This window comes from Aythya ferina (assembly GCF_964211825.1).
Source record: "Aythya ferina genome assembly, chromosome: 3".
NCBI lineage: Eukaryota > Metazoa > Chordata > Aves > Anseriformes > Anatidae > Aythya > Aythya ferina.
Window position 1 is genome coordinate 67,817,225 of NC_140298.1, and position 16,561 is coordinate 67,833,785.

A 16,561-nucleotide genomic window follows, 5' to 3' on the forward strand; every position below is an offset into this window, starting at 1 on the left:
GATTTTAGTGAGTTTAAGAGAAATAGAAATTAAAGAAGAAAATCTTCTATTGTAAAAATTGCAGGTAGAAGAAAGATGCATTGTATAGCTTGTTTTTTCTTATGAATCCATTCTCACTTAGGACATGATCTTTTTTAATAACAGTGTGATACTTATTTATTCATAAACGTTTGAATAACTGTTTTCCAGGTACCTCTAGGAAAGTTTACAAAATTTGTCCTAATTCTCATCGTATTCATAGAAACATGTTGGTTTTTTTTTTCTTTTTTTTTTTTTTTTTCTTCTGTGTTAATATCTGTATTTAGCATTCATTCATTATTTTTTAGCTTTTTGCAGTATTTTTTTTTTTTTTCCCAAATCAGAATTCTCCTGTATGTCACAGTCAGATTTACAGTGTTTAGATGCAGAAAACACACAAGATCTTGTTCATCAGATATCATTAGAAAGAGAGAGGTGGGACTTGATTCAAAAGTAGGTTGCCTTTCCTGTTAATTTTGTATTATTGTTTAAATAAAGATGGTCAGTTTTTCAGTTTTAAAAAGTACTAGGCCTATATTTATCTGAATGTCATCCAAGTTAGTTTTGTTTTAGCTTCTGAAGTATTGTTAATGTTGGCTACTGATTATGTATAATCTTATATGCTCAATCAGGCTGGATCATTTACTGATATATCCATATTTTTCTTACACTTGTCTCTTCCATCAATGTCTCATTTTCAGTTTTAGATTACTAATATTTAAGTAATTGTCATGTCTTATCTCACTGGCTAGTACTTGTGCTTTTAAGTTAATATGAACCAAGCCTCTGTCTCTAGGGCTCTCCCTGGGAATTTAAGAGCTTATCTGCAGGAAAAAAGTTAACACCTGTACTTCCTCCTGAAATGGGAAACAGCCTGGAAGAAGTAGAAGGTTTGCAAAACTGAAAAGCCTTTTTATGTTTAATAATATCTGAAAGGGAAGGAGTTAATAACTAAATACACATTGCTTTAGAAATGGATTATCCAGTTGGGTGCCCAACAAGACTATTTACTAACTGAGGTAGTTTGCAAAGTTCGGTCTTAATCAGCTCCTGTACATTCAGATGCTGAGAACGTCCTGATGAGAAAGCAGTATAGTGTTGAATAAGATTTTTTTTTTTGATAATACAAAGCCAGGTAGCAACATGATTACTTTCAAAAATAAATGTGCACACACTAAGAGAAAGTGAATGACACATTTATTGCACTGATGCAATGCCTGATTTGTCCTTGTATGATAATCAGTGTCTGTCCTCCACATTATTATTCACAGATTCTGTTAGCATGAGGACAGAAGAGGCCATACTGATGCTGATCTTTTTGCTGAGCCATTTCATGACACTATAGTAAGGGCATATCTTTAGGTTACTTTTACTGTCACCTTATCTTTGGCCTTTCCAGACCCATGAACAAATTGTTACCCCAAAGCAGGTGTTAATATACATTTCATGGACAATGATGTCTCATGACAAAATGAGAAGGGCTGAAGTACGGCACTGTTCAATGATCTTGTTTGGTTCATTTAAGATGAAGTCTTGCTCAGAAACATTCTAGATATTTCCTGTCATTTGGGGCATGTCCTACTCTGGCAGTACACTTGGCCAATCCTTTTGCTTTGTGATGGAGCTTTATGTAGAGTATAGTTGATTCCTCTGTTGAGAATGAGGCTAACATATACATGCAACTCAGTGCAGATGATGAAAATTTGAATCTCTGGTCAACATATTTATCAGTTCAGGCACACAATCATGCTAAAATGTCTATACATCTGCATTTTAGAGGCATATCTTGTACTGCATTTCCAATGAATTTTCAGTTCATTATAGCTGCATAGTAAGTCTAGGAACAATAGAATACAAGACTCCAGAAATCTTGCCCTTGCACATCTGGAAGCGGTAAATTCAGTCCTTTTTAACTATGCAACCAGTTTAACTATGTAAAATAATTACATATTCTTCATCCCTATTCTATTTTGCTTCTAAATAATGTGGTTATTTTATATTGTCTTTTATTCCCAATAGTAAAGTAAATGTTGTAAAACCAAACAAAAAACAGCACAAAACATTTTCCTTAAGGTAAGTTTGATTAAAATATTAACGATTAAAATATTAAAATATTGTTAGCTTATAGTTTGATTCAAACCTCACTGAAATCATGAGATATTTTGCATTAGTTGCATTGTATCAGGCTTATTAAGCTACCAATCATTACAAATGTTCCTGTATGCTATTTTGGCTTAATAGAGGTGTTTTTTTTCTTTCTTTTTTTTTTTTTTCTTTTTTTTTTTTTTTTCCCTTTCTCGTCTCCCTCACTACCAGGAGGTATTTTTGAGTGTGTGGAATCTGGTCCAATGGGAGCAGAAGAATTAGCCTTCAGATTTGCTGTGAACACAATCAACAGAAACAGAACTCTTCTGCCGAACACCACATTAACATATGACACCCAAAAGATAAATCTCTATGACAGTTTTGAAGCATCCAAAAAAGGTAACCTTTTGCATATTTAATTACTGTACTTAGCAGATGACTCCCTTGCTTTACCTACTTATTGTCTGTCCATAAAACCATATACAATGACATTGTACAAGGTTGTGCCTCACATCAAAGAAAGGTTTTAAAGACTGCCTTTTGAAGACTGTAATGGTAACTATTTGAAAACTTAATATGTCAGCTTTTCTCCCACTATTTCTTTATATGAAATCTTTACAAAAGCTATTTCTTTAAATGTTTAAAATTGCAAATCATCTTTTTTTTTTTTTTTTAATTATTTTTTTTGAGCTTTGTGATGAGGATGTTTTTGAGATCGGCTCCTCTGGAATTAGAAAACACTACCACCAGATTTTTCCTGTAAAATGCCAGCTGCTCACAACTTCCAGTGAGCTTGGAAGAGGAAGGAAGTTCAGCCCACAGAACTAGTTATTCAGTGGTATAATCAAGACTATATGCCATTAGGCCTATAGTGGCTTATTTCAGAATTGTTAGTCATGTAACAGAACCCTTTTGTACAGGTGCAAATGTCAATGTGTTTTACTTGAGCTGCATTGCATAAGCTGTAATGTTTCAGTGACTTCCTCACCCGTGTAGGAGTTATCCCTGTGTTAGGCTTTCCCTGAATATAAAGTACTTCTTAACACCAGAAGTGAACATTTTATAGATGGGAGTATGATACAGTGTTTTCAATATTACCAGCAAAACTTAATCTGAGGCCATGAGGTAAATAAAATTGGGATCTTAAGTTTCCATCTGCTTCCAACATCTTTAGAGGAAAGCCTACAAAGAAAGCCCCCTCCTTCTGCTCCAAATCTAGATGTCAACTTTTATGACTTCATGGCTAAAATTTCATTTCCAGATATTCAACAGGGTTCTAATTCCATTTTAAGTATTTCATCACTTAAACTACATCTCTGCTAATATCTTTAGCATATGTATGTCTTGCATACTTAATCAGCTGTGTTTTTCAAAGGAGAGCAAGCAGTTATAGTATTACACATTTTATATAAGCTTAAAAATTAGGTCTGTTCTTTACCATGTTGTTACCAGGTGAACATCCAGACCTCAGTTCAGGAGTTTTCTCCAAACTATAAACAATTTTATTTAAAAAAATTAAAATAAAAATTTTCAAATCTTTGCTTCTCACAAAAATTGTTTTGAGATTGCTTTACATTTTAGTCTACAACATTGTGATGCCACATGCAAGTTGTACTCCATCATTGCCATGCTCTAGAAAGTACAAAATGTAGTAAATTCTGTATGCACTTTATAGGTGAAAATACAAAGATGTGATGACAGAACTTAGTAGGACTGATTCTTGCACTGTATTACATATTCTTTAACAACATTTTTTTTTTTTTTAATAAATTGTTGAGCCAGTTTTATATGAATGTTATAATTAACAAGAAAATAAGGGTAAAAGGATAAGAGGTCAACCTTATGGCAGGTTTCAACCTTAAGTCTACCAAGTGATCTAGTCCACAACATGTCATAACCTGTGAAGACTTTATGCAATACAGAATTTTTGGTGCTAAGTAGAATTAAAACATTTATAGCTCCATTAGAAATGCTACTTGGGAGAAGCTGCTGTGTCAAAATATGCATAAAGTACAACTTTAAAGTGAAACATAATACTGATTAAAATCAGTCTAGAAACAATGAGAAATATTTTTTTTCCTTTTTTTGTTGCAACATGCAGAGTTAATCTTGCTAACCTATTTTTCCTGTTTATTAGTCAAATTAACCATTATAAGTCTATCTCTTCTTTGCAGACGAGATTGTGAGAAATAGGGTGAACTAGCCTTCTAATGCATATTTTTTGAGTTGTCATTTCAATGTTTTGGATGATGGGTTAAAGAAGGTTCTGAGAGAACTCCTTCTATCTCAGCCAACAATGAATGAATGGGTTGATCCTTAATTCTGGCCTCTCCTTTCTCTTTTCCTCCCCATCTCCCAAATTCAACTGCTTCCTGACTCCAGTGCATTCTGTCTAGTGCAATTTAATGACATAGTTTCTCTTCATTCCTGAGGGAGGATGTGAGGAGTGGAGATATCTGTTCTCGGATATATTGAATAAGTCTTTCTGGAGATGACAACACTACTTCTAGTCCTTACTTGGGGTAAGGCTTGAAGGCTCCAAGCTCCAGCCATAATACTGTGTTGCTAATTCTTGATAGAATAGAATAGTTCAAGTTAGAATGACAAAATGTCATTGATTGGATATATTGAATAGATTGGATATATTCATTGTTCCCACTTGCATCTTGCATGAGAATGCAAGTCTTTATTTGTAACTAGGCTGTATCAAAATCTGTGTAATCTTCCAGTGCTAATAGCTTTTTGCCTCATCAATTCACAATACAGCCAACTACATTTGTGCTGACAGGTGCTTTAGTTCGGAACCAAAGGCTAAAGGTTAACATAAAATGGTTCATTTTATTATGATGGCTCCAACACAGAGTTTTAACAATGAGGTTTAAGCATTTGACTCATTTTGTGGTTCATGATTATGTCCATTAGTGAGCAGGCAGGCACTGCATCAAAAATAGCCTGTTTAGACCTCTTAGTAACACATACTTTTGAAGTTGAATACAAATGAAATATTAATGGATTTTTAAAGGTACTATACCAAAGAGCAACCTGAAGGCAAGATGATATTTCCAAGATACTATTTCAGTGAAGAATAATGTAAATGCAAACAAAATATCTCTCAATGCAGTACAAAAATTGGTATGCATCTGATAGAGCCAGTGCCGTATTAAATCACGTGTGAAAGCATTGCATTATTCAAATCTCAGAAACAGAGGGGGGAAAAAAAAAAGCCCATTGAAAAGCCATCTGGTAGCTATTGCTGTTGTTAGTGATCCCATTTACTGACATTTGCATAAAGCTTGTTGATTACTCTTAGGAAGGGCAATATTAGCATAAATGTTTTTTTTATCAAGCTAGTCATTTAGGCCCTGATCCGATACTCAGTAATGCAATGGAGATCCTGTGTGTATATGAGAAGTTCATTTAAACCACTGGTACTCTGCAACAATAAAAAGGTATGCCAGCACAGTTTCTGGAATGCATTTGAGACACTTAGCAGTATTTTTGTCATGTTGAAAAGGACTGACGTGCACAATTAAAACAATTAATTTTGCTTTGCTGAGAAAAAAGTAATGCAGCAAAATTTGTTTCTACTGCTTCTTTCCTCAGCTGTCAGAAACATTGATGGTAGTGTAACAATATTAATTAATCAAACCTCATATAAATACTCACATCCACATTAGATTATGGAAATACTTTTCATTGCTTCTCTCTAACAAACAGGCTGTTTTCTTAGAAGGCAGAACCTGTTGTGTTCCAGAACTGCACACTCAGAATATAGGTTATTTCTATAATGGCAATTTGAACTGGATCAGGGCATGGGCTGAAGCACTGGTCTCCAGTACTGCCTAGTTCTTCTGCCTTCTTTCTAGCATATGTCAACTCATGTTCTGCAAGATAATGCTGGAGCATACAACGGGAAATAATATAGACCAGAGACTGCTAATGCACAGGATATATGGGGTCACCCTACATTGGAAAGATGAACACTAACCCACTGTAATGCAGCACTATCATGACAGTGACTCTCAGGGCCGGTTTTGTGTTTATTAATATAGGTGTAGCAAAAAAGTATTTCCAGTGTTTAAGAACAAACACTGATTTTTTTTTTTTTTTTCTTCTTATTTTCGATTTTTATTTTTTACACTAGCAAATAGCATTTTTCTTTTAGGGAAAATGTTGGTCTTTTTCTAGTCAACATATATAGTTTTCAGATACAGAAATTCAAATGTTCATTTCAATGTAGTTCATCATTTGCTTGACACTTAACTGGAATTCACTTAAGATACATAATTTCTAAGTAATTAGGATCACAATAGAAATAGTATTGATGCATTGAGGAGGATGTTAACGTTTAAACAGCCTAGACTAGAATACTGCCTCACGGCCCTTTTCCAAATGGAAGATACAGCTGAGCATAAATCTCTTTTCTCATCTGTGTTTTTTATAAGATGCACAATTGCTGGCCTTTGTGACTTCCAGTGACATAGAAGCGTTTACTAAATGTAGCTGAGCACTATTTAGATGTGAAGTGTTGCTATTCATCAGTTCACAGACAATGTGTGAAAATGTAGTCTGAAGTTGAAAACTGTGTAAAAAAAAAAAAAAAAGCATTATAGAAAGAATATCAGTTTCACTTCATGGAGAGCCTTTATTTAATATGAATTGTGCAATACCTTCTGGCACACTGCCTTCTTTCCTCTCATCATTGACAGACTTCTGTCTCCTCTTTAGCCTGCGATCAGCTGTCCCTTGGGGTGGCTGCCATCTTTGGACCATCTCATAGCTCCTCAGCTAATGCTGTGCAATCCATCTGCAATGCTTTGGGTGTTCCACATATCCAGACCCGCTGGAAACATCAGGTGTCAGACAACAAGGACTCCTTCTATGTCAGTCTCTATCCAGACTTCTCTTCACTCAGCCGTGCCATCCTTGACCTTGTGCAGTTCTTCAAGTGGAAGACAGTTACTGTTGTTTACGATGACAGCACTGGTAAGGCTAAAGCACTAGAGTATATGCAGATATACTCACATATACAAGTAGAAGGAGGAGTGGTGTCACTACAGTTATAGCTTTATTTTAAGAAAACTTAATCTAAACTACAAGAAATTCCATTGGCAGGGTAGTGTATAATAAATATATATTTGCATAACAAAATATATTTGTATATATATGTGTATAACAAAATGTGGATTCATTAGAGTAAGTATTCTCAAAAGTATGCCTCATTTTCTGAAATCTGTGTGTCTGGGCTTGCAGCTCTCAATAAATCAGTCATGTTCTATTTTTGTTTACCTCAGTATTTTAGCAGTTGCTAACAGCTATGTCTTTTTATTTTATTTAAAATTTAGATTTTGAAGAAAAATACGTTAACTTGAAAGACGTACTAGAATGCCTGGTCAAACAGAACAGTTAAATTCTATTGCTGCTTCTGGCATTAGCTAAGTTAGAAATCAGATTCTATGTTTGTTTAGAATTTCATTATCTTCATTTTCAGAGAGATTTGCGGAAGGAGCTCTGTTTTTGGCTGGTATGAGTTGAAAACAAAGTTTGGAGGCTTGTTTTGCAGATAATTCATATGAGTTAAAAATTAACTCCTGATTTTCCAGCAGAAATATACCAGTTTACTACCTTTCCCTTAAATTCACCTTAGAATATTTATTTTGCCCTGAAAATGGAATTTGATTTGAAAAATCTTTTTAAAAACAAATTTAAAAAGGTAAGTCTGATTTGAGGTTTATTTAGTGGAGGTCAGAACTAAAAGCTGGTAAGAGCTTTTATTTCCCAGTAGTGGAAGGCACAAGGAAGCCACCCAGACAAATGAGATATATTTAATCTTCTTGGAAATGTTACAGACTTCTTCCATGCTTGTTGAACTGACACTGACAAGAAAAAAATGAGCCTCAAACCCTTATCATAGTTTATTGGGCTGGAAGATTGTTGATACTTTTGTTACGTAACACTACCATCTATCTAAATCTGAAATACAAAAATGAAATTAAGGAAACATCAATATGTGTTACATGGTAAGGCTACATGTAGTGAGACTAACTCTGCTAGATAAACCAGTTACAGAAGGACAGAATGACTGCTTCCTATTTAAGTTCAAATAAGGTGTGTGTGTATCTAGCAAACAGTGAGAAGGGAACAGTCAGAGATGGCAGTGCATAAAGCACTAACCAATTTATTTCTTCATGCCTTTAAAGAAAACAAAAACAAAAGCAGGTCAGTGAAGTTTAAAGGCTGCCTTTCTAAAAGTTTCTTGGCTGAAGGTACCAAAAGCATAATCAAGCTTCTGATTTCAAGTTTATTTTTACAGACTTAAGGCAAGAAATATCGAGCTTATTTTATTATTTATTATTATATTATTATTTATTATTTAAATATTTATTGTTTAATGGGCTCTCTAAAGTCCATGCTTTATGAAAGAGATATGTTGTTAAATTATCTGATCTTATAAAGAATGCTTCAAAGTCAGTTTATAAGTAGAAATAGGAATGAAGATGGAAATTTCTTTTTTTTCCTTGTGTTTGCTGTGATCTACTTGATCTACCAGTGACTACTGTAAACATTAGAGAAAAAAGAGGATGAGATCTTTCTTAAAAATATGTGTGTGGAGATTAAGAATGAATAAGGAACTTTAGGAATTTATTTATTTATTTATTTATTTTAAATAAGCATAAAGTATTATGTCCTGAAAATATTCACTTTATATTTATATTTTTTCTTGAGTTTCCAGGCCCTTCATATTAAGATACTTGCTGTTAACAATAACCTGCTGATAACATTAGTCTCAGCTATGTCTTTTTTCTTGAAATATATTGCACTCTGAGGAGACAGAAAAAAAAAAAAATAAAAATATAATCTTCTGTTTTTTTTTTGTGGCTATTGATGTAAGTAAAATTAAATTATACTTTTTAAGACTGTCAGTTTCTTTCTTTTTTTTTTTTTTTATTTTTTATTTTTTTTAGTAGCATCCCCTTTGGACAACTCATAGATTTCAAAGACAGGACACACCGCTGGGAAGTTCATAGCACCATTCGCCTTTGAAGTACTTATGGAAACAACTCTTAGCTATGAGAAACTGTCAGTCTTAAAGCAGACTTTAAATATTTTTATAGTTCAGCTGCAAAATGGTTTAAATGTTTTGTTTTTTTTTTTTTTGGGGGGGGGGGGGAGGGTGAGTGGTGTGGAGGGAAGAAACCTTTTGAAAGGAAGTACTTCCTTCATCTGAGGAAGACACTAACTCCAGCCATGGGATAAGATGAAGCTGAGTTGTGAACCTGTGCCTGAAACTGAACGTGATAGTTTTGGCTGAAACTAAGTATTTTAAGACTCCTTACGCCATTAAGAATAAATTTCAAATTCATTAAACCAAATACAATGAAGGCAAATCATTTATAACTTTATATGTTTCTTTCATTTGGCCAGTGATTTCTTAATATAAGATGGATATCATATTTTCACCTCCTTTGTTTGTCTTTTAGTTACCCACAGTTTATTCTCCTTTGGAAATGCTGTTTAGGGTGATAATGCATGCCTTGTTTTATGATAATTTTTGAGTTATGGATTTTCTTCTTCTGAATGGTCAGTTCCCAAAAGGACCCTGTTCAAGACAATCATATTTTGCTATAGCAGTAAAATTTGGACATTGTTGCTAATTGTTAATTTTGTGTGTGTGTGTGTCAAATTTACATTATGTATTCCTATTATTACTTTATAAATATGTATACAAGGAGAGATGGTACTTTAAATATAAGTAGAAAGCATGCATACATCTGGATTCTTCTCAAGATAACATTAAGTCAAGACTGAGGAGTTGCACACACGCCAAGTTCTTAGAAGACTGTAGGTCCATTCTGAGGAAAGATAAACAAGTTCTTCATTCGTTCAGTATTTGTTGAGCAACTGGAAAAAGCTGTCTGAAAAGCTGTGATTTGACACTGCAATCAGTAAAAGCCCATGACACTCTAGTGTCGTTCTCAGGAATGCACTGAAAACTGATAATTCAAGTGCACACTTCAACTGTTCTGACAGCACCATTGTGTCCTGCTGCATGCATCTGCTGTAAATGTAATCTTATATGAAGGAAAGCCAGTTATGTGACTGTAACAGGATGAAGATAGTATAGAGCATGACAATCCGTGGTTAGAGCCCAATTTGAAATAAAAGAGAAATTTGGAATCCCAGGCTCCCTTTACAACAGTGAACATCTAAATGATTACCACAAAGAACATTTATTACTGGTTTGTTTGTTTCCCTAGTCAAAGTACTCTCCCTGTATTCTCTGTGGAGGAATCACTGTGTGTCTTGCTACTAATTTAAGAAAAGCCATAAACAAGTCGCTTTTAATGCATAGATTGGACCCTAGGGTTATGAACTAGGTGCTTCTTTCAACTCTTCCCAGCTTTATTATGCAGAAATGGATAAGCCAGAGAAAGTTAATGTGTGGAGTCCAGTCTGGTCAGAATATTGGATTGTCTTGTGCTGATCAGCCCTGCTCCTGAAGCAGGAGAAGGAGAGGTAAGCTGGAAAGCACAGGAGAAACTGGAAGTGCTGTCCTGCTGAAATGGGGACAGAGATGCTTTTAAAGGGATATGATCAGTAACCCTAGAGTGAGCAAAGATCCAGCTGAATACAGCATAATGAGAAAGAGTCGAGCCTCCACAAATAGGATGAAACAGATGAATAAGCTAGAAAGGTTAATTCTGTCTTGTCTCAGTAGTGTTACAATTGGGATAAGGTAATGAAAATAAAAATGATCACAGAATATGAAAAGGTATTAATATAATGAAGATTTCTGTCTTGGTGCTATCTTAGGTCGTGGACATTGTGGCAGTTGGTAGATGAGCCTGTTTCTTCAGGGAAGAAAAAGGTTGTCTTCTTTTTCTGTGAATTTGTGTTTGAACACTACTGTACTGACTTTTTTGCTTCAAATAATAGCTATGTTCTGCTTCCTTCTATGACTTGTTTCTCCCTTCATCTTAACTCTCATGAGACTTTTTTCATGTAGTCCATCTGTTGTACAGACTAAAAATTGGAATCAGGCTCATGAACATTTTTCTTGCTAGTCTAAAGATAAGTATTGTTTCCTGTGATCCATCTAAACTGCAAAGTATGTTCCTTTTAACTAGAATTTACCATAAAAGAACTGGCAGGATGTAACCAGAGGTTGGTTATTTTTATATTTTATTTATTTATTTTTGTTATTTTCTTAAAATAACTTATAGTCTCTTTGTTAATTAAATACCACTAAACTGTCCATGGATGCTAATTAAATCATTTCAGTTTACAGATTTGCTACAGTCAATTGTCTTTAGGAAAGAAAAGGGGGAAAATGACAGTATATTCATCATCTGCGTGTCATAATGGTTTAAATTGGTCTCAAAGCAGTAATTTATCTTCTTCAAAATATTAAAATTTCAAGTACATGTTCCAATTTATATGATAAACATAACAGAGTAGACAAATTCCAAATAAGTTTGTGAATCCCAGAGAACTCCAGAGCAAAGTATACGTGAATGGTTAGATTCTGGACCTTTTAAATTATGCTGGAACTTGTATTGGCAACTAATGATTTATACAGATTACATTGATGTAAACAGGGTTCTGATTTTTTTTTCTTAATTAACATTTGTTTTGGTCTTGGGTGAATGAGTATAAACACTAAAAATCTGTTGCATCTATGAACAGAAGCCTAAGCAAAAGCCAGAAAAAAAAATCACTTCAGAAATAAAAATGTTTTCTCTTGGTCTTCAGTATTGAAACAAGTGATTTAATTCAAATGAAAGAAAAAGATGCCATTTTGTTGATATTTTATAAATAAAACTAGAATTTCCTTATTGAGACCAGTATTAAAATTCAAATTTTTTATTTCTATATTTCATGTATCTTATTTTCGGATATTTTGAGTTTTTTTTTTTTTCTTTTTTTTTTTCTTCTTTGAAATTATTGTAAGTTTATACTAATCGAAATTACATATCTTAGGGAAAATGAGTGTATGGTGATCATAGGTGAGTAACATTGCTGAAAGATCAAGGACAAAATTCTGTCCTTGAAAAAGAAAATAAAAAAATTACTGATTCAAAGTAAATCTTAGCTCAGGAAGAAAATTTCTGTCCATGTATTATATACATAATGCACTCTAAAGATGAGAAGTGTTTAAGAAACTTTAGAGAACAGTCATATAAATGAAGAAGGATAGAAAATGAGACGGCCTGAAAAGGCTGTTCAAATCTGTTTCTCTGTAAATAAACTGAGCAACCCCTAAATTCATGTGAAAAGCTGTTTTCTTTTATAAACAAATCTGCATAAGTAAGGTCTGTCCTTAGCAGAATGAGAAAGAAGGAATGAAATGTGTTGAGAATGCTGTGTTGAACATTCATGAACATGTATATGATGAATACAATAATGAGACAATAAAGGTCTCTTGGCAACTGTTCGTTTGTTTTATTGAATTTCAGTAGTATTTAAGAAGCTATCAACTGACCTGAATCTTTTTTTGCTTTGGACTCCAACTGTTGGCAGAAATTCTAGTTATAAAGGCATTCACTTTCTTCAGTTGCATTCAGTATATCTTTTTATTTGTACTTCCACAATAATAAACCATTGTTTCTCATACCTGAGCATTGCTTCACTATGAGAAATATTACAAAAACCTCTCATGTGTATGGGCATAGGTTTAGTTTAGTGGATGAAAGATCTTGCAAAGAAAAAACAAACAGAAAAACCTATCCTGTGTTACATGGCATAGTTAATGGGACATTTAAATTATTTAGCTAGAAACATTTAGGTTGAAATGAAAGAACAGATACCCTTGAAAGGCTGTGGAATCGCCATCTTAAAAGTCTTTTTTGTGTGTGTGTGTGTGTATGTGTGTAGTTTTTTTGTTTTTCTTCTTCCCCTGAGTGGAAATATTTTCATACTGCCTTTGGTAGACATAAAGAAAAAGACAAGCAATTGTGACCACCTAAGGTCACTACTAGGACAATTTCCACTGCTATGATGATTCTTCTGACTTGAGTGAAGCTGATGCTGACTGCACATTCTCTACTGAATGTGCAGATATACTATGATATAAATTACTACTAAGTAACTGAATTAATAGTGATTCCTCAAATTGGACTTATATTAGCTGTCTGTAAGGTAAAAACTATACCTATGTGGATTTTTGTGTATATTGTCTTTTGTTTTGTGCAGTTTTATATAACATTTATTCTAGCTCTTTGAAGTACATGTAGAATTTGAAGTACTGGTTGTACTTGAAAGTCTAGGTGGGTATCCTGTCTGGAAAGCTTGTATCAAAGCTTATCAAAGTATCAGTCTTATCAAAGATTCAGAGTGGAACAGGATAGCTTAGCACAGCATGTTTAATGTAAGTATTTTTGTGCATTTCAATTTGTACATTATAAATTAATAATCAGTTATTCTGGTTTTTTATTTTATTTTATTTTATTATTTTTTAATATGTTTTTAATGGAGTGAACTGGTTGAATATCTAAAAGAGAGAGATGGGGAACTTGCTTCTCATTCATATCAGCTGGAATGACATGCAATTCTGCTCCACATCTGCTGAGCCACTGAGTCAGACATGGACTCCATTTACATAAAGACACCCCCAATTTAATGGAAACTTCTTATTGAGAACAAGGGCTTTTTAGTCCTTCCATAATAAACTCAGATTTGGTAGGGCTGTAATAATTAATATTGCTAATAATTTTGATCTGTTTTTAGAGAATAAGGAAATATTTTTCAGACTGATTACATATTGCATAGTATCTTTTCAGTACAGAGTGTTTCAAGTACTGTGCACAGTAATTTCACGTGAAAATATAATTAGTAAGTCTGTGCTAAACCTAATTGTGGCATTTGGATTTAGCTGATTACTTAGTATGTTGCATTCCTTTTTTTAAAGAAAGTTCCTGTACCATTGGTTCAGTAAAGATCAAAAATATCTTTTCTGGTGCTACATAAAAGTATCAGAGGTAAGGGGGATTCTGTGAAGTTAATATTTCACTTTCAAATTCTTCTTACACTTTGGAAGTTAAGAATTGCTCTAGCTATTGTCTGAAGAGAAATAAGTTAAATTCTCTTACTCTTTTTGGTAAATGGACACGTAGTTGTACTTTGAGAATAATTCTACAGATATTTAAATTAAGTCTTTGAAAAGAAAATTAACTGTCATCATGTTAAACATAATACAGTTCATCTTTCAGGAAAACATGTACCAAAGACTCCCCCTTCTTTGGCCAGGAATTGAATTTGGACTTACAGGAACAAGATACAAAATTTGTCCTTATATAAAAATAAAGTACATTATAGAATTTTTCTACAAACCCAAGGAACAAAAATGGAGGCCATATTTCCAGAAACTGGACTGTCAATGAACACACTCTAAATGATATTTGTGGGTTTGAATAAACTTAAGAATTTAAATCATATAAAACTGGCTAGGGAATTTATGATCAAAATTATTGTTGCTTGCTTTCTTGAATGCTGGTATACTTATTCAGTATTTTCAAATAGAGAAAATATGTGAAAGGCAAATCAATTTAACTGAAAAATGAAAACGGGAAAATAGAGACATAATCTCACATTTTGTATGTGGCATAATTATAAACATCTCAGACTTACCCTAATTTAACTATGTTTCCACCTCTATAACACTATTACATATTTTGTCTCTGGCTGGAGGAACACTGTGAAATGCACTTGAGAAGTCAAGCCCTTTGTGAATTGCTCTCCATCAGTCTCAGATCAAATAATCCATTTTATCTTCATTCCTAAAGTGTTTTTCTCTCTTGCACTTTTATCAACTTTTGTAGTAAAAACGAAAAAAGCTGCTTTTGTTTCCAAAAATAAATGTGCTTACCTAGCATTGTTCCAGTTTAGAGTGTTCATTGGTGCTTCTTTTCAAACCAATTCTATCCCAATTTCTAGTAATTTTATTTCTTATTTATTTTGTTATAGTTTGATACATTAGTGATATTTCTATGGTATGGCTGGAAATTGCTGCTTCATTTTACACTGATTCTGACAGCTTTGATACAAGTTGTTTTGTCCTTTGACTGTAGTAGATCTCTCTTGCTCTTCATCCTCAACTGCACTACTCATACATGTCAGCCACTTCCCCATCTTATAAGAATTCTTTTGAATTACCTAGTACTGTTAATTGTCATTGCTGTCATTATCATCACATTGAAAATATAGCTTTCAGAATGTGTTCATTTCACAACTGCAAAACTGAGTAACAGTAGTATTTCAAATCAGTCATATCATAATACATATGTAAAGAAATGTCATATACGTTGCTGGATAGCAACACTAGAAAAAACATGGCAAATCTAAAATAAAAGTCCATGTTTTCTTCATTTTCAACATTTTCTTCAATTATATAATTTTTTGCTTTTATTTTCATGCACCAAGTGTAGAGGTGAGGGAAGGAATGGACAGTCCTCTGTTTGTTTTTAGCTGCTGTATGCTGAAGCTGATACTGTGGGGGTAAGAAAAAAAAAATCATTTTCTTCATCTTCTTTCAGTGACCTTTCCATGAACTTAAGACCTTCTGTATTAATTCCCTCCTGTGGAAGTGTGTGTGATGGTGAATAAGGCTTTTTCACCAGGGTGCTGAAAAGTCATTAGAAGTGAATTGTTACTGGAAAGGTTCTGAATTGGAATCAGCTCTTTGAAACTAACTATAAAACATATGTATTTACACATGCTCTGAAGTGCACATTTCAGGAAAACAATACATCTGATTATTGTATTGTACTTCAGTTGCATCTGGTTATGCTGAAACAACAATAAAGTAAAATGGATTTAACATGCAGATGGTAAGATCCAAGACAGAAAAACTGATCTGTGAAGTAGTGGAACTCTGACTGCTGGAGTTAAATCTAGATCCCTGGTTTTCTTAAGTGATTTTTAACCCTAAGCCTACTGAACTAGCCAGCTAAATTGAAAAGTATTCTGTGATTACTGGTATGGCTCCATCCAAGAGAAAGCTTTCGAAAAATGTTTTCATTTGAAAGTAGCACATCTTTTATTTGTCCTGTCTTACTGGGTGACAAAAAAAAAAAAAAAAAAAAAAAAAAAAAAAAAAAAGTTTTTCAGTGTTATTAAAACTTTTCTAGCAATATGCTCAAAAGTAATGGCTTGATTTTGAAGGGGGACTTGGGTGAAGCCAGGTGTGGGACTTGATGATGATTGTGGGTCCCTTCCAACTTGGGATATTCCATGATTCTGTGATTTCATATGAAACACCTCCCCTCCAAAAGAAAACAAAACAGAAAACAAAACCAAGTTATTAATAAACTGCTGAATTGGAAGCACTGTACCTTCTTTAAGCGTGTTTGTATAACTGAAAGACCATATACAGGGAGAGTGAAGCTTGGTATGAATTCATCAACATACGAGAAAAGATGTTGACATAGTCTAAGTGTAGTTAGATTTACACAGAGGAGTT

The 16,561-nt window shown here is 33.6% G+C and overlaps 1 protein-coding gene across 8 annotated transcripts in view; it reads left to right on the forward strand.

Annotated features, from left to right (window-relative positions):
- Positions 1-16,561, forward strand: part of GRIK2 (glutamate ionotropic receptor kainate type subunit 2) — a 444,423-nt gene that overhangs the window by 159,569 nt on the left and 268,293 nt on the right. For 7 of the 8 annotated variants that reach the window (XM_084513441.1, XM_084513443.1, XM_084513442.1 and 4 more), the window contains exons 3-4: positions 2,335-2,502; positions 6,832-7,089. In XM_084513441.1, the coding sequence (XP_084369567.1) occupies positions 2,335-2,502; positions 6,832-7,089 (426 nt within the window). Of the gene's footprint in view, positions 1-2,334; positions 2,503-6,831; positions 7,090-16,561 lie in introns of those variants that run through there. The other variant, XM_084513444.1, reaches the window with a different exon arrangement.